Source organism: Nanorana parkeri, unplaced genomic scaffold (assembly GCF_000935625.1).
Source record: "Nanorana parkeri isolate BGI_ZX_2015 unplaced genomic scaffold, ASM93562v1 scaffold527, whole genome shotgun sequence".
NCBI classification, from domain to species: Eukaryota; Metazoa; Chordata; class Amphibia; order Anura; family Dicroglossidae; genus Nanorana; species Nanorana parkeri.
This window is the reverse complement of record NW_017306795.1, coordinates 311156-322578: the sequence shown is the minus strand read 5'-3', so window position 1 is coordinate 322578 and position 11423 is coordinate 311156. Positions and strand designations below refer to the sequence as shown.

At 42.7% G+C, this 11423-nt stretch overlaps 1 protein-coding gene and 1 pseudogene across 1 annotated transcript; both read left to right on the top strand.

The window, feature by feature from the left end:
* Positions 1-3482, top strand: part of LOC108791103 — a 5889-nt pseudogene extending 2407 nt beyond the window's left edge.
* Positions 3483-4458: 976 nt separating this feature from the next.
* Positions 4459-5034, top strand: LOC108791095 (carbonyl reductase [NADPH] 1-like). The gene is made up of 2 exons (XM_018561478.1): positions 4459-4480; positions 4570-5034. The coding sequence occupies exons 1-2, from the start codon at positions 4459-4461 to the stop codon at positions 5004-5006; spliced, it is 459 nt and encodes a 152-aa protein (XP_018416980.1). The 3' UTR covers positions 5007-5034.
* The last annotated feature ends 6389 nt before the right edge of the window (positions 5035-11423 follow it).

Here is an 11423-nt window from a genome sequence, read left to right as displayed (position 1 = left end):
TAGGCAAGACGAGATGTCCTAATGGGCTTTGTGACCAGAAATAGTAACTTGGAAAGCAGAACCTGGACGCACAGGTTATGTGCGATATAGCCCACATATGATGTAATTTTAACATCTTCACCCCAGTGATTTGACAAGAATTCACACCTTCGGCCATGTAACTTGTGTCCTGTACTTCCAGGCATCACTGGAATTGTAATAAGAACAGAGCGGTTTCACAATCTTTTACACCTCCCATCCTGTTCTTGGACAATCAATATTTGTCCTGACACATTTCATTGTGACTGGATTTAGAAGATTGAGTTAAGCATGTCATTATAAATAGTGGGGTAGGTTCCTGGCAATCATTAGAGCTGAGGAAGCTACTAGGATGAGTTATGATATGTTTAATGTTACAGAGCAAGACTATTACTAGTGATACCATGGCCTTCATAAAATCGTTGCTAGGGAACAAAGAAGCCAGACAGAAACTAAAGTGAAGGTTAAAAATAGTTTATCGAGTTTATTGAAAATAACCAAAATGGCAAGAAACAATGGAAGTCCAGGACGTTGTCGATGCCAAGCTAGAGGTCAGATGCCAAAGCGGATAGTCAACCGAACCAGGTCAGGGAACACTGAGCAGAATGAACGGAAACAATCGCTGCAATTAGGAACCAGTAGATTAGTTGGCCAGAGCCAGGGTCATACACGGAGACCAGGAACAACAGCAGAGCACTTGGTAGATCAGAATACACGCAAGGGCGGAGACTGAATGGATAAGCTGATGGTTAAATGGTGAACTGGTGTTTGCATCATCACTCTGAGACAGGAATTTGCCGAAAATTTTACAAAAGTTGTAGAATGATGATGTTTATGGGTTTGGTTATAAGAGGGCACCAGAGAGGAACAAACAGTGTCAGACACAATGTGCACAAGGCATGCTGCAAGAAACTGGAGGAAGAAGGTTAAGAAGTGTTTATTATTTACTCATGTAAAAGTGTTTATTAAGATAGCCAAGTGACATACAAAACAGATCAGCAATAAATATGCAATGAAACTAAACAAAAATCACAATACAGCTAATGCAAATGAGAGCAGGTGGCCACTGGAACCACATGCTGCCAGTCACTGACCCAAGTAAAGCTAAAAGTAAAGAAAACCTGATCTGAACTTTAAGCTTGCCTAATGTAACAAAAGTGCTCATCTACAACAATTTGTGGTGTCTCCAAGTTCCTGTCTTAGCTTAGTTTCATTTCAATGTTGACAGTTCTTGTGTACTGCCCAGGCATAGGTTCCACTAGACCAGTGGTTCTCAACCTGTGTAACCACAGGTTGGTCATTAAGTCATGACCCAAGTCTGCAATGTCTGCACTGCAATGGAACACACGGCATTAGGGTACCGCACGTTCCAGTGCAGGCGTACGAACTGTGGGTGGGAGGTTCATTTGGGGTGCAAATGAATGCCAACGCAACACATTTCCTACACCACAATTCACTGTAGGTGCGATTGTTTGGCATAGTGCATTAATTGCACTGTACTAATGTAAACGGGCCCTCAAAAACACTGACATACATACAAAACCACAGACACAATCTCACACTCATTCTCACACACACCTACACACTTCAAAAATGTTTTTTTAATTAATTTTTTTAGGTCCATCCAGTCTCCCTACCTTATGAGAACTGGAGTGGATCCTCAGCCTGGGGTCCAGCGCAGGCTACTGTGATGTGACGGAGCTCCATCCATATCTGCATTGCATGTACAGTTCCCTTGCACGCCCTGTAGAGGTGCTGGGAGCTAGAATGTGATGTCACACCGGTCCAGGCACCTCTATAGGACACGTGAGGGAGCTGTAAGCAATGCATCTAGCTCCCTCACGGCTATAGCCCCATCCAATCCCACCTCAAGCTGACACTCGGCGGTGGGCAGCATAGTATGAATGGCAGTTCTGACAGTTCTGCGCTAGGGGGAGGCAGAGGAGCCTCTCACCTAGAAAAGTGGAAGGCATGCGGTGACCCACTGAACACTTTTGGGTCACGAAGGCACTAGAGCATGGGGAGCAATGCGAGGAACAATACAAATACTTGCTGGCACCACAATACACTGTTGGCTTTGGCACTTTGTAGACTGGGTCAGGCTCACCTTAGCTGGAAGCAGCTGTGAATATACTACAAGGTACTTCCAAGTCTCTGCACAACTTTTATTTCAGACTAAGATTGCCTGGCTTGCAAAAGTTTGTAGATTTGAACCTTTCTTGTGTGCTAGCCCTACAGACTATGATGTTTATTTCAGTTATGACTCATAACCTATGACTGTTGTTGGGTATAGGTTGGCAAAGAACTGGACACATATGAGAAGCCAAATTGCAGACGGTCCCTAAGAAACAGCTGCTCTTTATTGAGAGTAGGGTTGCACAGATAACAAGTACAGTACTCGGTACAAGTACGAGTACAAGTACAGATACTTTTGAGCGCCAAGACTAGACTAGAGAAAAATTCAAAAGTTAGGAGGCAGCTGTCATGTGTAAGGAGCACACGGAGCTCACGGGATTTGTACATCCCTGTTATAATGTATGATTTTGTTTTCATAAATATAAATAAAGGGATGCATAGATACCAGTTTTGCGAGTACGAGTACTGGCACTTGCCGAGTACTTACAAGTACGAGTACTGATACATTTTTGTTTATGGTCATGTGACAGTTTTTCTAAAACAATACAGACTAATGATTTCAGGACAGTGGTGGAACTCCAGAGCCAGGTCCCAGCTGCAACCCCTGCAACCCTGGTAGTTGAAAATGCCAAGTGACGGCACTGGTACTCGAAAAGTATCTGTGCATCTCTAATTGATAGCAATGAAATACAGTCCCACTAGCTCCCTCAGTATGTGTGTGTCAACCTAGTATGATCTCACTGGCTTCTAAAATGTACATTCATTTGTCCTCCTGTAAATCAACGATTAAGATTAGGATTGCGTTATCTAAAAAAGTAGCTCCAAGTTTTCATTACCAATCGAAGACTTGTGTTTGCTTTCAGGGCGAGTTGTCAATGTTTCCAGCATGATGAGCCATCTGTCTCTTAAAAAGTGCAGCCCTGAACTGCAAGAAAAATTCCGCAGTGACACCATCACCGAGGAAGAGTTGGTTAAACTCATGGAGAAGTTTGTGGAAGATGCCAAGAAGGGAATCCACAAAGACCAAGGATGGCCGGAAAATGCTTACGGGTTGTCTAAAATTGGACTGACTGTGTTATCCAGGATCCAAGCTCGAGAGCTAAAAGAGACCCGAAAAGGAGAGGGCATCATTCTGAATGCTTGCTGCCCGGGCTGGGTGAGGACTGATATGGCTGGTCCCAATGCCCCCAAGTCTCCAGACCAGGGAGCTGAGACCCCGACCTATCTTGCCCTACTACCACCTGATTCAGATTCACCATATGGTGAGCTGGTCAGTGAGAAGAAAATTGTAACTTGGTGACAATGATGGACAGTCCTAGAGTAACCTGGTAAAACTAGATTTCATTATAGTAGCGTAAAATGGAAATGTGTTGGGTTTCTGCCGTCATATAGAGGTTAGAAGATGACATAGGATGAGGTGAGATTTGTAGAATCTACTTAGCTTTTGCGAAGATTGATTAAACCTTTTTTTATCTGCAATAAACATTGATGTAGTATTGTAAGTTCTGACCATTTTTCGATATAAGAAAGAAGATACGTATTATAAATCCGGTGCATTTTACAGCATTTTAATGTGTACTGCTGCACAAATGTATTCCTTCCTTCCTAGATGTATAAAAAACGATATACTAAGACACATTCCAACCATGAATATGCACGTCTGCACATAGTTTAACCCCTTGCTGCCTGGAGCAATTTCTTACATTTGCCCACACATGATTAAATCAGAATTTTTGGCTAGAAAACATCTTCAGACCCCCAAACAATTATATATTTTCCACAAGCAGAGGGCCTGTAGAATAAAAAGATGCTAGTTGCAATCCTTTTCACAGCTGAGTAAATAGATACCAAACATGTCCAGCCTTAAAATGGTGTGCGTCAAAAAACGACAATAACCGAAATTTCCCATAGGCGACGCTTTAAACGCTTTTACGGCTCATCAGTTTAGTGCTAACAGTGATTGATGGGCCTAGAATTATTGCTTTCACTCCGACGCTCATGACGATATGTAACATGTGTGGCACAAGTTTTGTTTTGCACATAGGCGCATCGCACGCATGTTTGCGTTGTATGTGCGTGCACCTGGGGGGACAAAGGACTTGAAAAAAAAGTTTTTTGCATTTTACATTTTTTTTTATGTTACTTTAATTTTTAATATCATGTTTGCGTTGTATGTGCGTGCACCTGGGGGGACAAAGGACTTGAAAAAAAAGTTTTTTGCATTTTACATTTTTTTTTATGTTACTTTAATTTTTAATATTTTTTTTACACTCAGCTTTATTGCTATTGTCACTGGCTTCTAAAATGTACATTCATTTGTCCTCCTGTAAATCAACGATTAAGATTAGGATTGCGTTATCTAAAAAAGTAGCTCCAAGTTTTCATTACCAATCGAAGACTTGTGTTTGCTTTCAGGGCGAGTTGTCAATGTTTCCAGCATGATGAGCCATCTGTCTCTTAAAAAGTGCAGCCCTGAACTGCAAGAAAAATTCCGCAGTGACACCATCACCGAGGAAGAGTTGGTTAAACTCATGGAGAAGTTTGTGGAAGATGCCAAGAAGGGAATCCACAAAGACCAAGGATGGCCGGAAAATGCTTACGGGTTGTCTAAAATTGGACTGACTGTGTTATCCAGGATCCAAGCTCGAGAGCTAAAAGAGACCCGAAAAGGAGAGGGCATCATTCTGAATGCTTGCTGCCCGGGCTGGGTGAGGACTGATATGGCTGGTCCCAATGCCCCCAAGTCTCCAGACCAGGGAGCTGAGACCCCGACCTATCTTGCCCTACTACCACCTGATTCAGATTCACCATATGGTGAGCTGGTCAGTGAGAAGAAAATTGTAACTTGGTGACAATGATGGACAGTCCTAGAGTAACCTGGTAAAACTAGATTTCATTATAGTAGCGTAAAATGGAAATGTGTTGGGTTTCTGCCGTCATATAGAGGTTAGAAGATGACATAGGATGAGGTGAGATTTGTAGAATCTACTTAGCTTTTGCGAAGATTGATTAAACCTTTTTTTATCTGCAATAAACATTGATGTAGTATTGTAAGTTCTGACCATTTTTCGATATAAGAAAGAAGATACGTATTATAAATCCGGTGCATTTTACAGCATTTTAATGTGTACTGCTGCACAAATGTATTCCTTCCTTCCTAGATGTATAAAAAACGATATACTAAGACACATTCCAACCATGAATATGCACGTCTGCACATAGTTTAACCCCTTGCTGCCTGGAGCAATTTCTTACATTTGCCCACACATGATTAAATCAGAATTTTTGGCTAGAAAACATCTTCAGACCCCCAAACAATTATATATTTTCCACAAGCAGAGGGCCTGTAGAATAAAAAGATGCTAGTTGCAATCCTTTTCACAGCTGAGTAAATAGATACCAAACATGTCCAGCCTTAAAATGGTGTGCGTCAAAAAACGACAATAACCGAAATTTCCCATAGGCGACGCTTTAAACGCTTTTACGGCTCATCAGTTTAGTGCTAACAGTGATTGATGGGCCTAGAATTATTGCTTTCACTCCGACGCTCATGACGATATGTAACATGTGTGGCACAAGTTTTGTTTTGCACATAGGCGCATCGCACGCATGTTTGCGTTGTATGTGCGTGCACCTGGGGGGACAAAGGACTTGAAAAAAAAGTTTTTTGCATTTTACATTTTTTTTTATGTTACTTTAATTTTTAATATTTTTTTTACACTCAGCTTTATTGCTATTGCATAGGGGACTAACAAGCCCCCTATGTAATAGCATATATAATGTGACAGGTCCTCTTTATGGAGACCCCTAATGTCACCTAGGGATCCCAAAGAAGCTGATGAAGCAGAGATCTGCTTCACCAGCTTCTTCTTCTGGCTCTAGGAGCCAGAGAATGTGCCCAGTGACACCGTAAGTGATGTACAGATTTTCCTCGCTTACCGACTTACCTGTTTTGCGACCACTCGCACTTACGACGGACCACCGATCGACCTCCGACCTTGCGTGTCAGCGGAAGTGGTGTCCTCCGATCTTCACTGCGGGTCCCGGTAAGTATTTTCATTGCCCGATATACAGTGCACTGTTCGGTACCGTACATCGGCAACGCTATACAGTACTGTACTAATGCAGTACAGTACTGTATAGAGTTCCTCACTTAACGACCAATCCGTTTAGCGACCTGGTCGTAGGAACGCAACTCGGTCGTTAAGTGAGGAATACCTGTAATGCAAATCATTTCCGGGTCCAGTGATCGGAGGAGAGCTTCGCGGCTGGAAGCCGCTGATCTCTCCTCTGATTTATCGGGGAGACCCTCCACGCCGGTCGCAGGCTCACACAGGGGACAGTGGAGCCGGGGAAACCAGCGGCTGCAGTGGAGGGAGGGGGACATGGTGCCACACCGTGCAAGCGATCCGGTGCCTGTATACATGCCGGATCGCTTGTATTTAAGCAGCTGTGTTCTTGGTATAACCACTTCCTGCGGAGGACATACACGTACGTTAACCCGCGGGAAGTGGTTAAGAACACAAGTGTAAATTAATCTTTAAAGTTCTTTAGCTGATAAAGTTAACTTTTCCTACACAAACTACATAAAGTGGCTTCATAAACACAGTGCTGGCTTCCTCATGTAACATTCATTCTCCTTCACAGCTCCCCAAGAGCCCAGAAACACGGGGGAGCTTTAATATGCAAAGGCAGATTGTGGAAAGTCAAGAACTGGCCAATTTCCTCCAAAGCCCTTTGACTCATTATCTATCACAAAGGCCATGTATATAAAAATGTATGTAAGGCCGAACATTTATTTTATTGTGGATAGATTAGTGGATGAGTAAAAACCCCATATCAGTTTATTTTTGTTGTCTGTGTCCCTTTGGAGAGACTTCCTTCAGTTTGTCACACTTTTGTTTGCCTGAAGAAGGGACCACACGGTCTCGAAACATCGCTAAGCAATGTGACACTTTGATGGCCATTAAAGAAGATTGACTGCACAAGTTTTTGGAGTGCGAGTGACTTTCTAGCAGTTACCAGTCAGGAGTGCGATGGGATCCATTATGTTCCTTCACTTTCTGTCTCATAGATGCAGCAAGAAGTGAGAGATTGCAAGCTCTCATGGACAGCGCCCTCCTAACCAGTGGCGTCACCCGGGGGGTGCAGCATTGGTGACACCATTGGAGGGGTTACACCAATACGACTGACAGTCATGTTGGTATCCCCCCCTCTGAAAAGTCGGGCACTCGGTCATGGACCGAGAGCCCGACAGTTGCTCGAGAGAGAGAGGAGGGGACCCGGCGGCATACCTCATCCTGAGGGGTGAATGTCCCCTCCTCTCTCTGCCGGCGTTCATCACCAAGATGGCCGTCGGCAGGTTACAGCAGTATAGCGCGTGACATCACACATGTACGGGGTTACGTCACTGCGGGGTGTCACCCGGTACCCGCCTCTGCTCCTAACCATCTTGTCTTGATTTGTATTGTAACTGTATTGTCTTCCTTATATTGTAAATCGCTGCGCACACTGTTGGCGCTATATCAATGCTGTATAATAATAATATAATAATGAATATAATAATCAAGTGTATTGCCCTCTTAGACAGATGTCCCCACTGGAAGTGTCGCAGCCTCCTCCATCTCTAGAATTGGTGACACCAGTAATACTTTGGATTTTCCATCATATTCCCATCAATACAATCAAAGGTAAAACAGTCTAAAGTTCTAGGGGGCTAAAATAAAAAAGATATTCTCACCCGAACCTCGGTCCCATCTGGTTCCTTGATGGGTCCCTGCAGCCTCTTGTCCTCCGGGCTCCGGTGGTCCATTGACCCGTAAGTCATCACTGCTAATACATTCCGCAGAGGGGAGAGAGGTGAGCGGTCTCTGCCACAGGATCGAGACTCAGGTGAGTATTTATATCCCAGTCTACTAAACATGATCGTAATGGGTATATAAAGTATATCATATATGACAAGCTTGCATGCTCAGCTTGTGCTGCTCTCCAGCAGGTGACCCTGGACTTCATTTTAAAATGGTCTTCATATTCTCTGACATTCAATATGAATTATTGTTTACCAAAAAGAATGTTCATATAAGGCCTTGTTCACACCAAGCGCGGAGCAGGTGCAGAGCAGAGCAGTTACAGACCGGATCAAAACTGCGTCCAATGTATTCCTATGGTATTTTTAGCTCCAGTTCACATCGCAGCGTTCAGTTCCAGAGCAGGTAAAAAAAAACTGCAGCAAGCCCTATTTTACCTGCTCTGGACCTGCACTGGAACGCATCAAAAATGCCTGGAACGCACTGAAAGCCCATTTTAAACAAAAAAAAAACCAACATTTTTTAAAACTATAAACGACATCAAAAACGCAGCAAATACGCGGCACAACCCACTGCACTGCGTGTGCAGAAACTCATGCAGATCTGCTCTGCATTTTGTGTGAACAAGGCCTTAATATATTCACTGTACAAGGAAGCAGATCAAAGGGGAAAAAGATCGTTTCTCAAGATAGAAGTATAAAACAGCTTAGTCATGCTGACAACCAGCAACAAGTGCGATCGCCCAGAGCAGTCCCTGCGGGACGACGGAGTATGAGAGAGAAGGCAACACTTGTCTGTACACAATGAGACATGGCGGTAAACAGGAAACATCCGTATTCAATGGAGTGCATACTGGTATGAGGAAAGGTCCCTGGTTTTCAGTATGACAAATATACCATAAAATCTTTCTTTGTCTGTAAGACAGATTCAATACTATCAGGTTATTCACAGAAGGGTGAAGAGTTTGGAGAAGGCCGGAGAAGTGAACAATCTAGGACAACATAGCTGATCTGGAAACATTCTCCAATTCATCTCACTTTCCAGTTCACCTATGTTGTCCTAGATTGGTCACTTCTCCTCCCTTCTCCAAACTCTTCACCCTTCTGTGAATAACCCTGTATGACTTTTAGATGTTTAGTGGACATGAGAAGTTGAGTAGTGCACATAGCCAATAAGAACAGATGCCCAGAAGCACTTCCAAAATGCAAGGGAGGTGATACCATGTATTGTGCATGAAGACATAACAACATATACTGAGAATGACACCCGGCTTACAGGACAAGAGATCCCTTACTGTGCAGAGTCCATACATACAGAAAAAGAATAGATACTGAGAATTACACCCGGCATACAGGACAAGAGAAGTGTTACTGTGCAGAGTCCATACATACAGAATAAGTACATATACTGAGAATTGCATACAGGACAATAGAAGTGTTACTGTGCAGAGTCCATACATACAGAAAAAGAATAGATACTGAGAATTACACCCGGCATACAGGACAAGAGAAGTGTTACTGTGCAGAGTCCATACATACAGAATAAGTACAGATACTAAGAATTACACCCAGCATACAGGACAAGAGAAGTGTTACTGTGCAGAGTCCATACATATAGAATAAGTACAGATACTAAGAATTACACCCAGCATACAGGACAAGAGAAGTGTTACGGTGCAGAGTCCATACATATAGAATAAGTACAGATACTAAGAATTACACCCAGCATACAGGACAAGAGAAGTGTTACGGTGCAGAGTCCATACATATAGAATAAGTACAGATACTAAGAATTACACCCAGCATACAGGACAAGAGAAGTGTTACGGTGCAGAGTCCATACATATAGAATAAGAAGAGATACTGAGAATTACACCCATCATACAGGCAAGAGAAGTGTTTCTGTGCAGGGTCCATACATATAGAATAAGAACAGATACTGAGAATTACACCCGGCATACAGGACAAGAGAAGTGTTGCTGTGCAGGGTCCATACATATAGAATAAGAAGAGATACTGAGAATTACACCCGGCATACAGGACAAGAGAAGTGTTGCTGTGCAGAGTCCATACATACACAATAAGAACAGATACTGAGAATTACACCCAGCATACAGGACAAGCACAAGGCACTTTCAATACACATAGGTACTGCATAGGTTTCCAAAAATGATTGGAGAGGAGGAAACAGTAAATAAAGTAGTAGAAGAGCGCCTTACAGCCTCTCCCTCTTACATGAACATGAGAGTGACACATTCTAATAATTTTTTGAATGAGAGTGGGGGAAGGGAAAGCATATCAGCGCAGCCTCGGAATACTGAAGTTGCAATGTTTGGCTAAAAAACAAAAAAAACAAGAACAAGTGCTTGTCAGACCAACACATTGCACCATCTTCCTGTCTGTTAATCCTTTTCTTTACTTTTTAATAAAGTGTGCACAAGCAGGCGCAATGCAACAATAAATGTTTGTGTGTTTGTGTGTTAGCAGATACATCAAAATAACATTTGTAGACAGTGACCTCTGCTGGTGGATATGTAGAATGTTCCGCTTTGTCATTCCTAACCCCCCTTTATTTATTTATTTGTTTGTATGTTTATGTATTTATTATTGTACTTTAGTAAAATTATGCACAGATAATATACTATCAATAATTACCTGATTGTTTGCAATTACAACCCCAATTCCAAAAACGCTGTGGGACGCTGTGTAAAATCTACATAAAAACAGAATGCAATTATATGCAAATGTCTTAATCATATATTTTATTCACAATAGAAAACAGAAAACATATCAAATGTCTAAACTGAGATAATTTACTATTTAAAGAAAAAATAAATAAATAAGGTAATTTGAAATAGATGGCAGCAACACGGGACAGGGACGGGAAAGCAAAAACCTGGGAAATGGTACTAACAAAGAAGAGCTGGAAGAACTAATTAAAGTGACATTAAAGTCAATTTTTTCCCCACCCCCAATGTTAATGTCAGTACTTACCTTAAATGATGTTTCTTAATCCGATCTTCTTCTTTCCTGTCGTTTTCATCTGTCCCTCCAGCGCTGCGGCGGGTCTCCGATCCAGCGCTGACTCCTCTGAGCTTGCTGGCACTTCCTGCCCCACGGTGTCTGCATGCGGGTGCACGCCGTCCATAGACTTACCTTGTGTCTCTCCTCATGTCCCGGCTGAAAATGTGAACTGCGCATGCGCCCGCCGCAAGATGCTTTGCGGTTCCCCGAGAATTTTCACATTTTGGGACGGGAGCGCGCAGGGAAGACACAGGTGAGTGTTAATCTCTGTTAACCAGTTGACATCCGCGGTGTTAAACCCCCTTCTCATCCAGGCCATTTTTCAGTATTCAGCGCTGCGGTACTTTGACTGACATTTATTCCGTCATGCAGCGCTGTACTGAAATGAATTTTATACCCTTTTTTGGGGACAGATAGAGCTTTCTTTTGGTGGTATTTA